Genomic DNA, 21,655 nt, shown 5'->3' on the forward strand with positions numbered 1-21,655 from the left:
AATTTAACTCTCACCAAGTGCTTCCTAACTGTCTCACCCTCTCCCTGGTCCCCAGGCCTTGGTCCACATTTCTGAATTCCAGAAGCCAAGATCTCTAGAGCAAAACATGGCAGGGAAAGCTGCAAATGCTTCTCCTTGACCGACGTTCTGAGTATTTTTGGCATGCACCAGCTACATAACTTGTGGGACCCAGGGCACATGAAAATGTGGTGGGGGTCCCTTGTTAAAAATTACCAAGAATTTCAAGACAACCACAACAGAGCATTAAGCCAATCACAGGGCCCGTCTGACTGCAAGGTCCTGTGTGACCCTCCAGGTGGCCGGCCTGGGAAGCCAGTTCTGTATTCAGCTCCCAGAAGGAGCTCCTTACATTGTGAAACACCACCTGCGCCTGTGTGTGTTTGGGGCTGCTTCAGCCTTTAGGTGAGATATTTTTTTCCTTGTCATGGCTTAGAAAACTTGGAAGTGGTCTTGCAGATCAAGCAGCTGGACTGTCTAATTTTACAGAAGACCCAGAAGCCCAAAGAGGGCCTGCCCCTGCCGGGGGTCCAGCCTGGCGCTGGTGTCAGAGCCCACTCTAGAGTCCCAGACCTCAGATTGCTGGGCAGCAGGACAGAGTCGTTTGTCCCCAGCAGGCTGGCTCTGCGATGCCAGGCCACTGACACTCCCAGGACCTTCCACCGCCTACTTGAGCTACAGAGACAAACCCAGGGGCCACTCTGTTCTTGACCCCTTTTAGGGGATGTGCCACAGGTCACAGTTGAATGGTGGCTCAAAGAGCTTGGCCACTGCGCTCTGATACTTCCTCTCCGAAGATGCCTCCAGACTGGAGGTCTGTGCCCTTCCCTGTGCGGGTGGCCAGAGAGGGTATGCCGGACAGACAGCTGGACACACAGCCTAGCCGCCAGGTGCGGCACGGGAGGGGGTAGGGGACCACTGTGCCGTCCCGGCGGAAGCTGGAGCAGGAGGCGGCAGGCTGGGGAGAGCGGTGTGGGAGTTGCGTGGAGCAGGGGCAGCCTCAAGGGCAGATGACTGTGTCCCGGGGAGCGGGCGGGCGAGGCGTCAGATGGGCACGCTTTTCTCCAGGGGAAGGCGGGCTGTGCGAGACGCGAGGCGGAGGAGAGGGGAGTGATTAGCAAGCAGGCGTGAGTCACGCAGCCGGTCCCCCGGCAGCGGCGTGCTCCGCGGGCTCCCCTGGGTGCGGACCTGGTGCCAGGCGGCGCAGCTGGCGCGGGGAAAGGTGCCAGGTTTCCTGCGGGGGCCTCGCGAGGTGGGGGCTGGAGCCGGGGGTCTCAGGGCCACCTGCTCCTGGCATGAATCCAGGGTCCGCCGGTCTCTATGCCTGTGAGCCCTGCCGGCCAAGGGATCACCCCGACTCCGCGGCCTGCCTCTCCCCGCCCCCCACGCGGCCCCTGCGCCCCTAACACCCGCACCCCGCAGGCTCCGGGCCGCCCCCTCCCGCCCTGGGGGACGAAGCCGGGCCGCCTGCCGGAGCACACGGGACGGGCTCCACCGCGGGAGAGAAGGGCGCTGGGCCCCCAGAGGTCCTCCCAGCTCAGACAGCTGCTGACCAGGCCTCGCCGCGACGCCTAGGCCGGGGGACCGCTGGCTCTCCGCTGCCTTGGGGCGTCGTGGGCAAAATGCATGCAAGTGCTTTTTGCCCCCACAGTAGGCCGCAGGACTGCGAGTAGCTCACCTAGCCGCGGGCCCCCTCATCCTGCGGGCACCTGGGTCCCCACGGCTGCTGGAGCAGGCGCGCTCCGTGGCCCACACTTCTAGAAGATTCTTTTCAGAGTCGACTGCGACATGGGCGCTGAGGAGGCCCGGGGTGCGAGGGAGCCAGCCCTTAGAAGAGGCCCAGGGCAGCCCTACTCAGAGCAGCGGGAGGCCAAGGAGCAGCTGTTCCTAACTTCGCCCTCTGCCCCCACCTGCTGATCCCGCTGCTGACCTCACTGCTGCTGACCCGGGGAGGGAGGACGGTAAACAGGACCTCCACTCCTTACGTCCCTGCGGCTCCTCAAGCCCCAGCCCCACTGGCTCTTCTGATGAGGGAGCAGGAGGCTGGCTGAAAACAAAGCAAAAGATGGCACCTTGCACCCCCTCTCCACCCACTCCCCTCGGTTATATGTGTCACGTTCTTCAGGCACCCCTGACTGCCATAAACGAGAAACAAATAGTTAACTTGCAGAGATCACAATCCTGCAAGACAGAGTCTCCCTTGGTTTACAAATGTACTTGATATTTACAACAAAGAAGTTACCTTATCAATAGCCCAATTTCCAGAGGCACATAACTCAGTTCCTCAAGCCCTAATGTCACCCTCCACTCCATAAAAACTGAAGGAGGCTGAGGTAGAAGGAAAAGTAAATAAAGTTAAATTTCTTTTAAACCTAAATCTCACTAACAAGGACCCTTTGATAGCAGGAATGTAACATTCCACCAGGAGACTCCCAGTTATCTTTATGTTAGTGCCTCATTAGAGGGAAAGCGGCCTTGGCTTGATAGTAACCAGGCCTTCAATATCCTGACAGTCTTCTTTACCCCAATAGCCCTTCTGAACACCCCTTTGTCCTCACCTACCCAACTCCCGTGTGTATAACCAGCCACTCCTCACATGCCCGGAGCAGCCTCTCTGTCTGCCCACGGGTCCTGTCCCTGTGCTCTAATAAACCACATTTTTGCACCAAAGACGTCTTAAGAATTCTTTCTTAGCCGTCGGCTCCGAACCTCACCCCACCGAACCTCACCTAGGTTCAAGAACTTCATCACGTCGAGCTTCTCTGGGTCACATGCTGGATGTTAGCCTTCCCACAGCTGTACCCAGGGCTCCGAGGGTTCCTCACACCCTTGTGGACACTCGTGTTTGCCCCTTTCCCGAGAAGCTTCTCTTCCCTAGTTGGGGGGTGGGGTAGAGGGGACACACTGGCACGTGTCCTGAAAGCCCAAAGCCACTGCTCTGCCTGGCCAGACCTAGGAGAGGGAAGGGCCAGGCGGGTGTTGCCCTGGCCCCTGCCCTGGCCCTGACCGGCACACAAGGCCTCGGAAGAAGGGATCCAGCTTCTTGAGTGTCATTTCCCTGCCTTAGACATCAGTCAGCAAATTTATTGAACACTTAATACACTCAGCTCAGTGCCTTGCTGTTTTCACTGATCACTTCCCTGTATCCATTTTCTCTGTCTGCAAAAATGAGATCAATAAATCTCAGCTGAGAGGAAAGAGGTTCTTTCATGGCAGAGCTGGTAAAGGAACACTAGCCAGAGGCCTTCACCTTTCTGCGCAGCCATGGCCAGTGTGAGTGAGGCAATGACGCAGTTAGTCTCTGGTGACAAAAACGTGCAGTGGGACGGTCGTTCAAACCCTCGCCTGCCGGCTGCCTCACTTGCGTGGGTGGCCAGCTTGCCCTGCCTTGAGTCACTGAGGACAGGCCCCTGCCCGGGACTTGGGTTCAGGAGAGAAATGTGGGGTGCGGTGTGTGTTGGTGTGTTGCATGTGGTGGGGGGTGCGGTATGGCTTGTGGTGTGAGTGTGGAAGAGTGAGTGTGGTGTGTTTGCCATGAGCGTGTGGGTGTTACGTGTGTGGTGTGTGGTCACTGTGAGTGGAGGCTTTGGGAGTGGAAGGTGCTGCCCCATAGGAGTCCTAAAACAGTGGAGAATCTCTTCCTTAATGTTCCTTTCCTGAGGCTGGTCCAGGGGAAGGCGTTGGTTTTGAGGTCTTAAAGGACCAATTTCCAAAGTGTGGTTTCCCGGGGCTCTAACAACAGAACCATCTGCGGACCTTTTGAAAAATGCAGATTTGGTCCCACCCCAAGTTACTGAAGCAGAACCTCTAGGGTTGTCGGGGCTTTATACTCTGCACTTTTAAACAAGGCTGTCTTAAAATTCTTCTGCACCCTCAAGTCCGAGAGCGCCACTGTTCCAGACGGGTAAGCGCCCCCGAAAACGCCAAGCGTAGGGAGCACCAGGAGCACAGGCCGCCTTTCCACGTGCTGAGGCGCGCATGTGTGCGAGGGTATGGCCAATCTTGACGCTTGGTCGCAAACATCTCCCCAGGTCACAGTCCTCCCCTATGTGCCAGTGTTTCTGAACTTTTCATGTCCTCTCTGATTTGCCTCCTCTGCCCCCAGCTTGTGAAGCTTCCGTGGTTTATGTACCATGAATTGGCTGGGCCGGGTTTGTCCTCAGGCCATTTTGTGGGGGAGATTTGTGTTTCCTGACCTTTTTAGGATATCCTTGAGAACAGACACATTTCCTGTTCCTTTTGTGTCCTTTTGGTGCCCCAGGGTCTAATGGGGGGGGCGGGGGCGGGACACAGCTAGTGCTAAACTGCTTGCTGAATAAAATGGTGACTGCTTCCTGACGGTCTGGAGAGGCTCTTGGAGACCCGTGGGGGTTACTGGAGAGCTCCGCAAGGCCCTGCCTCCTCAGCACCCTCACCCGGCCTGGCCTGCCCACCCTCTCTCACCTCCTTCACTATGTGAATGTGAGGTAGGGCAGCAGGCGGCCATCTTGCCTCTACAGGGTTGAGATCTAGGTCAAATGGGCTCAGACCCTTCGATCCCAGCAGAACAGGGTGCACCCTGCTGCTGTTGGGCTGCTCGAAGCTCTTCTGAAGAGAGCAGGACCTGACACTGCACCTCCTCGTTGGCAGCAGGACTTAGGGAAGGGCCCAGCACGTCTTCGGTGCCCCCTCCGTACTCCTGTGCCAAGCAGCCTCAGGTGGCACTTGGTGGCTTTAAGGGTCAAACGTCTTGACAGGCTTCTTGGTCTCATCCCCCGCCCCCTCCTCCAAGCTGAGTCAAATTTTAACTGAAGCCTGTGAAGCGCAAAGTCCTACAGAAACCATTACGAGAGTCTTCTGGAAAATAGGGACTGACAACAGGGAAGAGGATCAAAGAAATCATGGCACAGCAAGGCCTCTGGACAGCCAGTCCCAGGGCACCCAGCAGACGGCTTCTCCCTCTCTGTCCTACCCGAGGACTCACCCAACCCTGATCTCATTAAAAGGAAACCAAAAGAGCTATATTATTTGGCTTCCATCTGGCCTCTTGAGATTTAAGGACTTTAATCAGTAAAATGTTAAAGAATAAAATAACTCTACAATAACAAGAAAGCCGCCAGCTGGCCCTTCCAGTGACCTTGCCAGAGTGCCTGGGAAACGGATCACACCATCTGGGCTTGACATCCCTCCTGGGGAAGAGTGAGCAATTACGCCATTTTAGGATCCAAGTTTACAAAAAATTTACTTGCCCAAATAAGAAAATTTGTTCCCCCAAAACAGCTTGTATCTAATATATCATCTGCTTCCTGCATCCCACTGCCTCCACCCTAAACCAGCCCTCCTCTCTTCCCTATTCCAGGCCCAGAATTCCAACATGGCATCTTTGGGAACGGCTGACAGTTCAAGGCACCACAGAAGGGTCCCAGTGGAGAAACGTGGGAAAGCCTAAGAGCAGGAAATAAATTACACGGTTGAAAAGACAAGAAAAATCGTTGAATTCCTCCTCCAGGTCCAAGTCTAGGACTTACCGTCCTCTTACTGGAGCCATCGTGCTCTCATGGGGAGAATTTAAACTTAAATCTTCGAAGGAAAGACAGAGAGCAGGCAAGGTGCCCAGCAGGTGACGGTTGAGGAGAGGGAAGAGAAGAGCATTGGTGGCACAGGCTGGATTTCCCTTTTTCAAGGAGCCACTGAGAGGGAGCTTAAGTGTGTAGACCTGGGAGGCAGCCCCTAAATTCCCACACAGCCTCCTCTGGCAATGGCCGACTAGCTCTTCTCCCACCAGCTGTGTCCCTGGGAAACAGAGGCAAAGGGGAGCGGGAAAGACGCTGCAGTAGGCAGGATAGAACCTGGACCTGGGGCTTGGGCTCTGCACTCTGAGGTGCTGTGAGGCAGGGGCTCAGGCTCTTCCTCGCCAAGAGGGACGTGGAGAAAGAGGTAGTCTGAGGTAAATCTCCCCATTGAAGGATACATTTGTAGCCTCTAGCCACTTGGCTGGTTCCCCCTCTCACCTCTCTCCCCTCCTCAGACTCCTTTTCCACAGCTTGTGGAAGCCTGTAGAATCTTCTTTCATAGCCATGGAAGCTCTGTCCCCTTCTAATGGCTGGGCACCTCAAGCAGACTCAGCAGGTCATTGGCATCTTGACCATTAGTGCCCTTTCTTTTTTTTTTTTAAGATTTTATTTATTTCTTTGAAAGAGCGAGATCATAAGTAGGCAGAGAGGCAGGCAGAGAGAGAGAGGAGGAAGCAGGCTCCCTGCCAAGCAGAGAGCCCGATGCAAGACTCGATCCCAGGACCCTGAGATCATGACCTGAGCCGAAGGCAGAGGCTTAACCCACTGAGCCACCCAGGCACTCCCATTAGTGCCCTTTCTGAAAGAATTGGCCATCATCCTCCCAGGAGCACCCCAGGCTACAGGGGTTAGGGTGGCCAGACGGCGGTGAGAAGACCCCAGAGAGACACCCTCGAAAGGTCAGTAAGAAGCTTTGGGGGTGAATAAAGTGAGGGGCACCTGGGTGGGCAGCATAGCTCTTGAGTCTGGGACCAGAACTTCTTCCAGGCTATTAAATGGGGTGTCAGTTACTCAGGAAGTTTCTAACCATACAGCTATCAATGTTCTGGCACTGTCCAGGCCACCCCAAGTTTCTTCTTATGTCTCATCTTCCCAAGTTTGGGGGCAGATTTTTCTCATTTTAATTAACTAATTAATTAATTAGGATTCTTCTCATTTTAGAAGGGAGGAAGGCAAGGCCTAGCAGATCACATTCTAAGCAGAGTCACTCAAGCTCCGCAACCATTTATTGTTTAAAGCTCATGTGACTAAGGTACCCTGGCCAGCTGGGTCAGGTGTGCACTGGGCATCAGAGGCCCCAGGAGGCTGCCAGCTTGTTCTCTTCCATGCAGGATCTCCTCAAGCTGAGGCCACTGGCCCCCACAGCTCCAGGCTTGGAGCCGATCTGGTCAGCAGCCCCAGGAGAAAGGACCTGAGTCTTTTTCATTCTTTAAAATATTGTTGTACCTACCGCCCAGATTTGTCATATCTTTATATTCTGTCCTGAGCTGGCGCTTAAAAAAAATGTTTCTTTAAAGAAAAAACTGGAGGAAATGGATAAATTGTGGTACATCCAGACGATAATGGACTATTATTCAGCACTAAAAAGAAATGAACTATCAAACCATCAAAGGACATGGGAGAAACCTCAACACATATTAAGTGAAAGAGGCCAGTCTCAAAAGGCTATGGACTGTAGTAATTCCAACTCTATGGCATTCTGGAAAGCGGAAAACTATGGAGGCAGTAAAAAGACCTGTGGCCGCGGGGGTTGGAAGGAGGGGAGGAGGAATGGGTGGGACACAGCATTTTGAGTGAAGAGACCCTGCAGGAGATCACACCACAACGGTGGACATGTGACTTCAGACATCTGTCCAAACCCACAGAACGCACGCCCTTGAGAGTGAGCCTGAAGGGAAACCACGGACTCTGGGTGGTGACCGTGTTTCCGTGTAGGTTCATCCATTGTAACAAAGGTACAGCTCTTGTGCCGACGTGGATGGTGGAAAAGGCTGAGGGGGGGCACCTGTGGGAAATCTCTGTACCTTCTCAATTTTACTGTGCACCTAAAACTGCTCTAAAAGAGCAAAGTCTTTTAAAAACACACAAAAATACAGGAATCTTTTTTTTTTTTTCTAAAGATTTTGTTTTTTTATTTGACACAGAGAGAGAGATCACAAGTAGGCAGAGAGAGAGGAGGAAGCAGGCTCCACGCTGAGCCGAGAGCCTGATTCGGGGCTCGATCCCGGGACCCTGAGATCATGACCTGAGCCGAAGGCAGAGGCTCAACCCACTGAGCCACCCAGGAACCCTACAGGAATCTTCTTAAGAATGACGACACCCAAGTCTCCATGATACCCCGCTGAATTATTTACTAATTCAGCCATAACAAAGTACCACAGACTAAGTGGCTTAAACAAGAGAAGTTTATTACCATGCAGTTCCGGAGGCTAGAAGTCTGAGATCCAGGAAGGTGTCAGCGGTGCCTTCTCAGGCTGTGAGGGGGAATCTGTTCCCTGCTCCTCCCCCAGCTCTGCTGGTTGGCTGGCAATCTTCGGTGTTCTAGAAGCATCACCCCATTATCTGCCTTCACGTTCACGTGCCATTCTTCCTGCATGTGCATGGGTGGGTTTTCAGATACGCTTTTTTTTTTTTTTTTAGGATTATTTATTTATTTATTTGAGAGAGAGAGAGTGAGAGAGAGAACACAAGCAGGGGGAGTGGGAGAGGGAGAAGCAGGCTTCCGAAAAGCAGGGAGCCTAAAGCCAGGCTCGATCCCAGGACCCTGAGATCATGACCTGAGCTGAAGGCAGATGCCTAACGACTGAGCCACCCAGGTGCCCCCAGATACACTCTTTTTATAAGGACATCAGTCATACTAGACTGGGACCTATGCCAGTGAGCTCGCTTTTAACTTGATGACCTCTGTAGAGACCCTGTCTCTGAATATGATCACATTCTGAGGTATAAGGGATTAGGACCACAACATATTTGGGGGGAAGGTGAGGAGACAAATGTAACCCATAACAACCACTGAAGACACAGCCTTGCCCCGACATGTGGCGGCTGACTAAGGGCTTCATCGCGATGGAACCGTTGACTGCCATGACAATGGCCCAGCCGCGCTGATTTTGTTCCATCCCCGAGTTCTCACAGGTAATTTCACAGGCTGGGCTGCAAGTCACACCAGCTCTCCCTCCAGAGCAGCCTGTCAAGGCACGGCGTGGTTAGACACACTTTCCAGGTGTCACAGGACAATTCAACATGTGGCAGGGCAGCCTCACTTAGCAGGTGTAGACCAGCCTCCATCAGCGGGTCTCAGGGAGACTTGGGCGCTCCCAGAGCTTTTCTCCTCTTGTTATGTCTCTGAGCCACAGAAGCCACACCAGACACTGCACGAGGTAATTCCAACGAGGAGTCTCTCAAGATCTATTGCCCCAAACACACTTACTGTCTGACACAGCCATTTTTATTCCTCTTAGAGTCCCTTTTTGCCTTGCTGACTCCAAGAAAGCTAATTAATTATTTGAGACACCAACTATTAAATTGACACAGTGATTAATCTGATAATCCTTTCTATGAAATTACCTCTGAAATGCTAACTTTCCATCTTTTGAAACTCACTGTGTAAATTATTCTGAAGATTACACCGTGCCAGCTTTTGGCTCTGTAAATCTTAATGGCAGTTTTTTGCCAAAAGCAATAAAAGCTGTCCTGAATTTATCAGGTCAATCAGGAAAGAGGCAGGCAGGCAGGAAATTGAAGGTGACACGCCGCAAGTGGGGGGGTTGTCTGACGGACTGTTAGGACCTGCTCTTGTCCCTTTCGCTCTAGGAGACTGAACGGCGGGAGCCTCTTGAGGCAGAAGGACAGGAGCTCCTGACTGCAGGACAGAAGAGCCTGTGTGGTCTAAGAGGCGGGTCCCTGCCCACCTTGTCCCCACGGCCATCCCATCTCCTCCCAGTGCACCTCCCGAGCATCTCAGCAGTGGTGGAGACCTCCCAGCACAGGACAGAGACAATGCCTGCCCTCCTGGTGCTTCCATTCTAATAAAGGAAGTCGGACAACAAACAAGAGAAATGACAAGTGAGAGGGTGTCGCATTCTGTGGGGAGAGGATGAGGGAGAACGAGTGGGGGTAGCAATATACAATTTTAAACCAAGGGCTCACCTCACTCACCCCTGCCCTGGCTCGGCCTTGTTGGAGGGTGACTTTTTTTTTTTTTTTTTTTAAGATTATTTATTTATTTATTTACTTGACACAGAGAGAGATCACAGGTAGGCAGAGTGGCAGGCAAAGAGAGGGGGAAGCAGGCTCTCTGCTGAGCAAGGATCCCGATGCACGACTTGATCCCAGGACTCTGGGATCATGACCTGAGCTGAAGGCAGAGGCCCAACCTACTGAGCCACCCAGGCGCCTGAGAGGGTGACATTTGAGTAAAGAATTGCAGGTGTGAGATCGGCCACATGGATACTGGAGAAAGAGACTTCCAGGGCACAGCCAGTGCCGCAGACCTGAAGTGGGAGCCTGCCCGGTCAAGGAACAGCAAAGGGGAGCTGGAATAGAATGAGCAAAGGGGCAGTGGTGGCAGCTAAAGAAGAGCTTCAGAAGTTTTGAATCTATAGGCCATGGAAAGAGCTGAGTAAACCTGGCACTTCTGGGTGTTTTGCAAGGGAAAAGCACGTCTGTCAAGTCCGTCTTCTGAGGGTGTTCCCTCCCACCCCTGAGTCCTGTCCTGAAGGCGTCTCCCACGCAGACCACAGCATCTGAGGGCTTGCGCTAAGAGAAGGGTGTGGGCTGTACAACGTGTGGGTGAGCACTTACTGGGCCTGTAGCCCCACTGACAGGATTCTCTATATGTCTGCAGGGGGAAACCGAGGCACCTCCCTTCAGTTTCCCAAAAATCATTGCTGTTCCTGCTGCTTCTCCAGGCTGGAGCCATCCAGGTTCTTTCTGTTTTGTGGGAACAGGAAGCTTACCACCTCCCACCTCCCTCTGTCTCAGATTTTCTCCCATCCCTGCCTGGACGGGTAAGAGGCCCCCCACAAACCTTCAGGCCAATTCCTGAGGTAGAACAAGTTTCTCATGAATCTAATATGAAGCCTAGAAAACGGAAGAGGTTTCTGATGCCCACAGGTTGCTCCTGAGAGACGTCCTCAGTGCGAGGGAGAGTTGTAGTCAGCAGCAGGACAGTGACATGGTGAAAATGGACAGCCCTTGTCCTCTGGAGGGGTGAGGGGGCACCCCTGGAACCACCATGCCCATAATCCCATGAAGCTATCCCATCACACGCACCCCTTCACCAAAAAGATGACTTTTCCACAGTCATGATGCCTCATTGAGGTGCCAGCCTCCCAGGAGTCTGAGGGAGGTTCAGGGAGAGCACAGATGTGGCAGTAGTGCCCCCCACCCCCAACTCTGCAGTTGGAGAACAGTGGGCTTCTCTGTTTCAGACGAAACCTGTCTTTGGCCTTGAGGCTCTGGGTCCAACCTCTGTGGCTGCCCTTTGGCTGACCGGCCTGCCCCATGGAAGGATTTTCTGAAAAGGGACAGCAGGGTGTGCATCTGGGGAGGCTCTGAGATCTCTGCCATCTTTGTTTTGTGCTCCCTGGGTGTGAGGATTGAGCCACTGATGGACAGTTGTTGCAAGAGCATGCGTGTCTGCTTTTTTGGTGTGTCCCCTACCCTTCTGTTCCTCTGCCACTGCACTGATGGCGCCTGACTCCTCTCAAACCCTCCTTTCGGTTAGGCCCTCACCGTGTTCCAGAACAATCCCCCACCGTGTGCATGGTGAAGGGGCCCATTTCCCCATTGCTTTTCTAGTGAGCCTTTTCTTCCCCAGAAGTACATCCCAGAGAGCCATATCGACTGCCCTCTGGGTTGCCATGGAAACAGAGCATTCTTCCCTCTTTCCTCTTCTGTTTACCTTGGTCAGGGACTGCGGCAAAAACCAGCCAGTCGCTGAAGGAGAGGGAGGGCGCGGGTGCGGGAGAGGGAGGAGGGAAAGGCAGCCGCTCTAAACCAGATTATTCTGGTTCGGAGCGGTTCCCGCTTCACTCCCGAGAGGCTCTCGAACTAGGCGTGGGCTGCCGATGCAGGGCCTGGGCCCTCCGAAGAGTGGGGAGGGTCTGGAGGCTACTGTGCAGCTCCCTCCGCGCCCCGTCCCAGGTTCCACCTGAGCCTGCTCTCCTCTCCTGCCCCAGCTGCCTCCCTGCCAGTGCGGGCTGTTAGCAAAGCCTTTCTCCTACCGCCTGGGCTTGCTGGGCCTCTGCTCACTACCCAAGGGCGCCGGCCCAGGGTGAGCAGTGACGGGAGCTGAGATCCAGCCCTGCTCTGTGCCCTGGCCCAAAGCACCCTCACCCTGCCCAGACCCTTGCCAGGTCCTCCTAGCAGAGGGCCCTGCTTCCTCCTGCACCCTCCCCGCCCCAGCCCGAGGGACCGCTTCGTCCTGTCTCTGGCTTCCAGCTTCCAGTTGTTCTTAGGATAAAAACCGGACTATGTGTCCAGCTCTTTATCATCCGCCCAGCCTGCCTCCCCTTCCTTGCCTCCCATGCCTCTTCCCCTGGGTCCCCGTCCTGCTGCCACCTGGCTCCTTCCCCTTCCGGAAGACTCCAGGAGCTGGGTTTGGGCTCCGTCTGGAATGCCCGGTCCCGGTGTAGTGACACTGTCCCTCGCGCGCTTTCTAGCTCCTGGTGCATGTTCACTGCGGCCTCCGAGAGGCTCTCCCTAACTTTTCTGTGTCCAGCAGCTCGGAGTCACTCCCCCAGCCTCGCTAGCGGTCTTTCCCGGGACCGTCTCCCCGCTCCCCACCGCCCTCGGAAGCTGCGTGCAGTCAGGCGTGCTCCCCGCCGCCGCGCCCGCTCCCCGCAGGCCGCGGGCGCCTACTAGGTGCTCAGTTAGTCTGGGGTGCGAGCGGGCGCGCGCCGGCCCGGGCCCCGGCCTTCGCCCCGCGCGCTCCCTTCTTTGGGCCGGGGGCCGAGCGCCCCCTCCCGGCCGAGCTCCTCCGCCGCCCGCCGCCCGCCAGGGGTAGGCCGAGAAGGCGCTGGGTCGGAGCCGTTGGCGTCGCGGGGTCGCAGGCACGAGACTGTTCCGGCTGGAGCCTGGCTCGCGGAGGGGAGGCGGCGGGGGGCGCTCCCGCACGGCTCGCCCCGCCAGCCGGGGGCTCCACAGCCCCCAGGGTGGCCGTTCTGCGACGGGCGATTGCAGGCAGGGCCAGCCTCCGCTGGGCTTCGCGTAGGTGGGTAACTCCGTCGGCGCGGGAGTCAGCCCGCCAGGCTTACCCTGCGGTCCCGGCGTGCGCAGGAGGGAGGCGCGTGAGAACGCGCGGTGGAACCCGCCGGGAGCCCGACGCTGGGCTCTGAGGTTGGGGGTGGGGGAAGCAGGGCGCCCCGCAGGTACAGGCCGCTCTGAGCGACCTCCAAGTTGCCGTTCTTAGGGATCCCATGGTTGTGGGCGGGAGGTCGGCCTCCTTTCCAGGGAGTTGGCCGTGCAGGGGGAGCTAGGGGCAGGTGCCAGCGCTGACCCATGATGGGATCCTGGCTGTCCCAGGGCACACTCCACCTTGTCCTCCAGCGTGAGGCTCAGGGAGGAACCAAGACCCTGGAGGTCTGCACGTATTCCTGTGCAGTCGCCAGAGCACGGAAGTTTGCTCACATCCGGTGGGGGAGATGTTGTCGACATCGTTGGCAGTCACAGGGAGGGCCACCTCAGCCAGGACAGCCAGGATGAACTGACCAGTCTGTCCTCTCCGAGGCGACACAGAGAGAACCTGAGCTGCTTTTTCTTCCTTTCGCAGCTGCCACTTGCACTAGGGCTGTACAGCTCGCGGCCTGCCGTGGGCTCCGAAATAGTAAGTGGCCAGAGCTCCCACCTGTCCCTGTCCTTCTGTCCTCCATAGCCCAGGTTACTCCCCTGCCTGCATGCGCCCTGCTGCTGCCTTCCTTCCTACCAGAGCTGCCCAGGCCGTCCTGGAGGCTGGCTGCTGGGCGGGAGCTCACACATACTCAGATACTTGAGAATCAGAAAAGCATCTCACTGCTCCACTGGAGACTTTGGGGCCAGACCCCGAGGCCTGTGCAGGACGGGCGGATTTGCCGGCTCTGCTCTGTGTACCGCTCAGAAGCCCTCCATCTCCTCTCACCTCACTGTGGAATACAGGAAAGAAAAAGCCTCCGAAGTAATGTTCTTGCTTGATTCTATGAATGGACAGCATGGTGAGGAAGGGACTTTGGGCAACAGAATAAAAACACGTCTAAACCTTGAGAGATCGGTGTTTTGTTTTTAAATTCTCTCCCTCCCCTGCCTTTTCTCTTCCTTCTAGCTCCCAAGATTGGCTTTTAAATCAAAGATTTCCAAATACTAGTCAATCTATGACTTAATCAATAAAGAACTTAAAAACACTAATACTCCTGAGGCACCTGGGTGGCTCAGTCCATTAAGCGCCTGACTTTTGATTGGCTTATCATGATCTCAGGGTCATGAGATCAAGCCCTGTGGAGCCTGCTTGAGATTCTCTCTCCCTTTACCCGCCTCCCCCTCGTGTACAGCTACACTCACTCTCTTTAAAAAAAAAAATACATATATATATATATATATATATATATATATATATATATATACTAATATCCAGCCCTACCTTTTGAATTACCCAGTTTTTTACAGCCTAATTTGGTCAGAAGGGACTCAGAATCACAGTATCCTGAAGAAGGCCTCAATCCAAAGAGCTGTGAAGGGGTGGGCTTTATTAAGGAGAAAAAAGGGAAAAAATGAACAAAAAACCATGAACGTACTTAAAAAATCCAGCAGTCCCTGCTTTGGCTGGTCATACCTCCCAGGCCATCTTGTTCCTGTTAGCTCTATGGGCTGTTTTTTGTTTTGTTTTTGATAACTTCCTTTATGCCTCTAATTAATACGCTTTTCTGGTTATTGCTTAATTTGAGACATTCTATGTATTACGTTCCTGCTATGGAAGATGAGGATTTAGCTCACTTATATCACCACCCAACCCCCCGTCTCATCCTCTTCGTTTCTCTACTGGTTAACTTTGTAACTTTGAGTAAATACTTCATCTTCATTTCTTATGACAGCAGCTAGAGAGCAGTAGCAGTAAACACCCAGTCGCGCTTCCTACGTGCTAGGCATTCTTCACAGCACTTCACATGTGAGTTAAGCCACACAGTAACAATGACTGAGCCCAGAGCTAAGCTTCGGTCCCCCAACTCTCCAGATTACCTCCTTCTAGAGCTGTGCTGTGGTAGCCACTAGCCGTGTGTGACTGTTCACATTTAAGTTAGAATTAAATAGAATTAAAAATTTAGTTCTTCACACATGGAAACTGGATGGTTTTATCAATGTTCTCTCCCCTCAAGCAATTACTGCAGATTAACCTTAAGAGAACTACTCAGTTATAATGGCTTAGTGACAGCATTTTGACAAATTCGAATTTTATCCATGGAACTGGAAGAAGAAAACCCCCCAAACCAAGCCACTGAAACCTCATCCCAGCCAACCCAAGCTGGGGCTTAACTAAGAACCAAATCAGATACAAACAAGACTTCATTTCAAAGCTCTGGCTGGTCGGAAGTCAAAAAGGTATAGGGTCCATTCCTTATTCCTGGCAGGTCTCAGGGGAGTAGACCTCAGAAGAGGTAGGAGAAAGAAAGCAAGGGAAACAGGACTGCTCTGCCTAGTAAGTGTATTAACTGTACCTTATACATTAAGGAGTAGAAATTACATGTTTTCCTCTCGTTGGCTTATATTGTAATATCTAAGATTATTAGTCCCCAGAGGGTATATTTAATTCAATTGTTTGTCGATGGAAACACTGAAAGCTAAGAGGCATGTGTGCAGTTCTGGATGGGAGACCTTACAAGTGACCAGACTTGCAGTGTCCACACCGATGCCAGACTTCAGAGTTCGCAGAAAAGCACTGCTGGGAGAGGGATCCTAGCAGATGGTGAAGCGACACAAAGCAGAGGTTTTAGATAAAGAAGCATCTGGAAGACCAAGGCCAGAACTGGGAACTGTGGTTTCATCCCTAAGGGACTCCTGCAAAGGGCTCAGCTCCTCCTGGGTCTCTTCTCTTGAATCGTAAACAGTTGTGACTCCTCATGTAAAGATTCACATTATTCCCTTTGAATTTCCTTATTGCTCCTCCAGCTCTTGAGAAATGTCTTGACACATCCACACAAACTCGGCTAGTGGTAGTTCGGGGAGTACGCCGGGTGGGACAGGGAAAGGAAAAGGGAGCATGCCCTGCCCCCATGGTCACTCACTCTTCTGCTGATGTCCTGAGGGGAACAGTGTTCTGTTGAGGGGGCGGCTGTGTGTCCACGAGTTCCAGACAATGAGCAGAGGGAAGGAGCCACAGCAGGCAGCGGTGGAAGGCAGATGAGTCACAGATATTACAAAGAAAAGTGGGCCCTGCTGGGTTGGGAAAGGAGCGGCGGAGGTGGGTGGACCGAGGCTTCCGTCCCAGCGGTGAGCTCACATACACGCAAATGACCGTCAATCAAGGTAGCCTTGCACCAAATCGATTTGGATAAGATTTATTGATCAGATTGTTTTTAGAAAACCAACAGCAAAACACTGACAAGGTACATAAATACAGATTGGACATTTTAGGGTAAATTCACTATTTTTCCTACTTGCTTGTAGGAAACCAGGTAAGGTGGAGAAGCTGTCCTGATCATATGGCATGCACACCAGACTGCAAAAGGACTTCCACACTATTGAACAGGACTGTGGCAAATAGCTTGAAAAGTAAGGCAAGCATCGTGTGTGGCCTAAGCGCACCCTGTACGGAGAGCCAAGCCCAGGCCTGCCCTCAGAGACTGCGTGACAGGTTTCCCTTTCTTGCCTAGGTTCTTCCAGTCAAATGCTCATTGGCAGGTGCCTTTACAGGGAGATGCCTGGCGCTGTCCCTGCTCAGACTCTGTGTACAAGGAAGTGGCTCTGGAGAAAGTCAGTGTGTTTCTGATGCCTCCTTTGTATTCTAAATGTGCAACTAGTAAAACAGCAATTACTACACCTTGGTGAACCTGCCTCTGACTCACCCTGTACACTGACTGAGCAGGGCCTTTAAAAAACTTCTAGCAAGTGAAAAAAAAAAAAGATAAAATCATGAAAATTAGACTAAAAAGATGGTACCACTTTTGAAGCACACCTCAGAACTTCTTCTTGTAACCCCAGGTAAGAGAAGAGGTCGCTTTCTGGCAAATCCAGTGACCTCGGAAGGGAAACGCCATCGCCCGCACAATCTGCACAACACACACGGAGAGTACGGAGCCCTGCCGAGCCCGCCTCAGGCGCTGCCAACGCTCCAGGGGCCCCGAGGAATCTGGGGAACCAAAGCACTTGAAGCTAACAGAGACCAGTCTGGGGAGCTCATGACCACGGGACCATAAACCCTCATCCATCCTGGAGCTCAATGCCGGAAAAATGAAGAGAAGGAAAATGGCTTTTTGTGCTACATCAGAGTGCTGGCAGCTAGACAAATGAATAACGGTGCCACTTTCTAAACATCTGTAAGACCACGTAAAAACAAACCGCTTTTACAGAATGAAGACCAACACAGACTTCCAGGATAATTCAACCTTTCCTACATGCCAAGCTATATGGCTGGAAAGGGTATTTCCAAAGGGAAAATAAGGCTCCTGCAAGAACAGAGGAAATGCAAGTATTTGTCAAGAGCCAAAGAAATGTGTTCAAATGATGGGATTTCCTCTGCTTCACACACAGTAGCTGCTTCTTCCCATAGGCGCAGAGAGCTCTTTGGTGGTTAGAGGAGAGACAGCCTCGAACTCAGGGCAGGAACACTACGCCGAAGCAGAGGAGTGAAGAGTTAACATCTCGACTCAGGATTACCGCCCGTGGGTCCTAATTCCAGCGTTCAACAGCTGTCACCAAATTGACAATTACGGCTAATAGGGCTGCTTATATGCTTGCTGGTTTCCAGCCCTCCGTGATTCTTCTGTTTCATTTCTAACTACTTATTAGCCCCACTCCACTAAAAAGGAGGTGCTTGTGGGGAGAGGGCTAGGGAGGAAGAATATAAATGAATCAATTGTTTGATAGAAAAGTTGAAACACTGATTAATTATGAATTTCAATTATCTGTGCTTTACCCTAGCTACCCTGGGTAACCAAAGGTCACTGTTAATAAACCTTTTGCTTAGAAAAGTTAATGTTTATTATTATAAGTTTAAATCTATCTATGTAATGGAAATGAATAATTTAGAGCACATTTTTACACCAAGTCACTAGGGCCTTGAAAAAAAAATTCTGCCAGTGGAAAGGATTTCAGTTTGGCCCCTGAAGAACAGTTAAAATTTCTATCTACTCTATATTGGTTTATAGATTTTCCAGAATGTGGAAAATATTTTATTAAATGAAGAAAGCATCATTGTCTTCATTTAATAACATATTATGTTCACAGATAAATTAGTATATACATGGGAGAACTGATAGTATTAAATATTAGGTTTTAATTCTCCATTTAGGAAATTCCTTACAGGTAGACTTCTCTTTTTGTGGGCAAAGAAATGTAGGAAAATACGTACACATGAGATAGTACAAAGATGACTGGGGAAAAGTCTCAACTCTAACTAGCCCAAGGAATAAAAAGTCTTTAAGAGTTGGAGTAAGAAAACACAGACTTGAAGATCCAGACTGACCAAGAGTTGGTTTATGCTAGCTGATCACATCTCACATTCTTGATATAAGCTGACTCTAAAAGCAATGAGCTGGCTTCCCCAAGGCAGATTAAAAAAGAAAAAAAAAAAAAAAAGTAGTCTACCTGCTTTGTAGTTACACCCTATATATAATCTTTATATATTCATATGTGTTTCTATATATTGCACTTCAATTTACAGGACTGCAGTGAGATGGCAGGGAGTGCCTCAAAGAGGCAGAGAAGCAGCAGGCATAAACTTTCCTAAACCAAGTAACAGTGTCAGGAATTCAGGGCGCTGGTTACAGGTATACTAAACAGCTGGGGACCCCCTATATAAAATTCTAGTCATGTACATTTAAGTCATCATACACACAGTCTCATTTGGCATCCAGAACATGTGCATATGTGCGGTTCTATAGCACTCTGAGCTGGTCACACCACATCCTTTTCACTAGTATTATAGTAAAAGAAGACACTTTAGACCAAGGATATGTACTTTTATAAAAACATCACATACAAGGTCTTGGATGTCAGGCCTCCAAAAGTCTACCTCAAAGAAGACTGCCCTCAGAAGGCTTAAATCCTTTTTTGCTAGCAAGTGTGGATTGAACTAGACTCTCTTTCTAGCTCTCCAGTGTAGCAAAGCTAGAGATCTGCTTATTTCCCAATGAGCATGGGAAGATAAGAACAGAGGCTGAGCATTCAGGCTTTGGTCCCTATATAAATCCATGACAAAAATCCTTTTACCACCCTAGACAGCACAGCTTATTGAACTGGATATAGTCCACCAAATATCCAGAGACCAGGCTGGAGTCATGCAGCAAAGCCTTGTCTTGAACTCATGGCGCTGCTCAAACTGACTTGCTCTGGAGAGAGCTCCTCACTGGAGTAAGCTAAGCAGTGGGTGGTAAGAGGCTAAATGTCAAACAGACTTGGTCATGGCAAGATGGGGGGGGGGTCCTCTAGAGGAGTTGCTCCTTCTCCTCCTCTGGCCCTTACCCCTCAGTCCCCCCAAAAGGACCCAAACTCACAGGGGAGTGGTATTCTAAGACCTTGCAGACTATGGGCACCATGAACTCAACCCAACATGGGTGGGATGTTCTAATAAGGCATGGAAGTTAGAAGTCCAAGTCTAGAGACCACAGTTTTCTCTTCCCCGGAACTCAACAATGGATGGTAACTTTAGCCACAACTCAAAAGTGATTTTAAATCCACACATGAGCTAAAGAGATCCCTTCTGGGATGAAGAAAAAAAGAAGAGTAACTTTAAAAGCTAAGTGGAAAAGAGGCACTTAAAGGAAAAAATGTGTCCCAAATCTCCCATCTGAGCCTCCTGTCGTGAGGTGACCGATGGGATGATCAGCACTGTGCCTTCTCGTACGCCTGCAGCACCTGGCGAACACCTGAGGACTTCCAAATGCTCACATCTCAGTGACTTGCTCAACTATCTAGCAGCCTGATGGCAAAGAAGTGAAAATTTAGGTCACTCCTTTCTTAGAGTTAAAATACAAAACAAAACAAAAAACCCAGAACTAAAACTTCACACCAAAAAACTAATGATCCTCAGTTTCATTCCTTCCTCATGCTAGTTTTTAAAATGATACTTAGCTCATCGGGAAGGATGACTTATGGCTTCCCCCACCTCACCAAGACCTTTTATCCAATAACTAGACAATTACTCACAGCACCATGCATATTAAAAGCAGACAAAAAAGGGAGACAATAAACTAAGGGAAAAATCAAGGACCAGTTGGCTTTCCAGAGATAAAACCTGTTGCCTGAGAAAATGGCAGGTGTGTGGCCCAGTGTCAGAAAAGAAACAGCTGTGAAAAGGAAGTGGCCAATATGACCGTTGGGCCTCACAGTCTGGCGCCGAGGCCCTCCCTGCCCTGCTCTTCTCTGGCCTCTTACAAGCTTCTTTATGTCCCATGGCAATTATGCCACACACTTAGGGTCTACAAGTCCTCCCATGAGAAGTCAAAGAGATACTTGAAACCAGGAATAAGCACAGAAGAATTCTGAAACTGCCCACAACGAAGAACTTTGACCACCATAAACTCCTTGATTCAAAACGTTCTTGGTGCCATAATTTCTAAGAGCCACAATAAACCACACGACTACAACACACACAGAAGCCTTGTGACGAGCCAAATCTAACCACTGCTGGCACCATAAGGATGAGAAAAGAAATCACTAATCAAGAGTTGCTGAACTGCTTGACTTTCCTCCAAAGTCAAAGGATGGGTTTGGGTATCTATGCAGCAAGACGTCAACCAGTGCTGCCACCAGACCTAGCTACTCAATTAGCAGCATCTTGGAAAACAGTAAGTTAAACATCTGGGTTTGCATATGACCCGCACGATTCTCAAGGTTAGCCTTCTTGTTCTATCCCGAAACTTCTCATTGTTGTGGCTAGACTTAAATATTTAAAAATCTTATTTTTTTTTTTGTCAATGATGCTTCTTTAATTTGTAGAGCATTGGCTAACATGGTCATAATTTCAGAGTTCCTTTAAAAAATTATCCTATCTTGATTCACAACATTATTAAGGTACCTTCAGACTTTCCCTCAACTCCATCAAGGAAGAGGGAGTATGTGAATGTGTGTGTGTGTGTGTGTGTGTGTGTGTGTACTGGGGCAGGAGGGAGAGAAGCAAAGAAAGAAGCACAAGGGAAAGTGAGATTTCCATAAACTTAAAACCAATGTACAGAAAGGCATCTGATGTATTTTCTGAATAAGGCCTTGATCAGGGTAACCAATCCTCTTTGTAGCACATTCTACACTGCCCATAAATAAAGGAGTCTCTTTAAATTAACATTTCCAGTATCAATGAACAGTCCAGAAATCCTCATTTCAAGCGCTCGATGAGTCCCTGTGTGAGTCCAAGGTGCAGAAGCTGTGTTCGCGAGAGGTTTGCTAGGTTAGGGAAGGCCGCAAGCAGCTTCTCCCATGCCAGTTCCAGCAGGCTAGGTACCACCAGCCAGATCTTAAACAATGACCCAGTCCGTTTGTTTTCATGGATGTTTACCACTCCTCCATGGATGTACATGCAACCAGCCTGTGAACAAATGGCAGTCAAAAGGGGATAAATTCAAATGGGAAAGAAACAGATGCTGAGGCTGAAGAGTCAGCCAGAAATTGCCCACTAGGCCAAAGTGAGATGAGGTGAAGCAAAAAAGAATTTCTCACCGACTCCAACAGAGACCAAGAAAGGTTTAAGTGATGAATGAGTTACTAGGAGAAAACTGTAGCTTTTTTCTTTTTCTTTCCGTTTTTTTTTTTTTTTAACTTCAGCAAACATTAAACTAACATTATATGAAGTATTCACAGTGCCAAATACTGGGAATACAAAGATGAAAATAAAGGCCCTCGCCTTCGTGAAACTAATGGGATCTTTAACAACAGGCTTCGTGGGGATAGAGCTATTCTGCCTT

The 21,655-nt window shown here is 50.9% G+C and overlaps 1 protein-coding gene across 3 annotated transcripts in view; it reads right to left on the reverse strand.

Moving 5' to 3' along the window:
- Window positions 1-20,656: 20,656 nt before the first annotated feature.
- Window positions 20,657-21,655, reverse strand: part of KLHDC10 (kelch domain containing 10) — a 58,678-nt gene continuing 57,679 nt past the window's right edge. For all 3 annotated transcript variants that reach the window (XM_032869253.1, XM_032869256.1, XM_032869257.1), the window contains one exon: window positions 20,657-21,279. In XM_032869253.1, the coding sequence (XP_032725144.1) occupies window positions 21,070-21,279 (210 nt within the window). In that variant the 3' untranslated portion in view covers window positions 20,657-21,069. The remainder of the gene's footprint in view (window positions 21,280-21,655) is intronic.

The sequence above is a fragment of the Lontra canadensis genome, unplaced genomic scaffold (genome assembly GCF_010015895.1).
Source record: "Lontra canadensis isolate GAN:19392208 unplaced genomic scaffold, GSC_riverotter_1.0 scaffold2, whole genome shotgun sequence".
NCBI lineage: Eukaryota > Metazoa > Chordata > Mammalia > Carnivora > Mustelidae > Lontra > Lontra canadensis.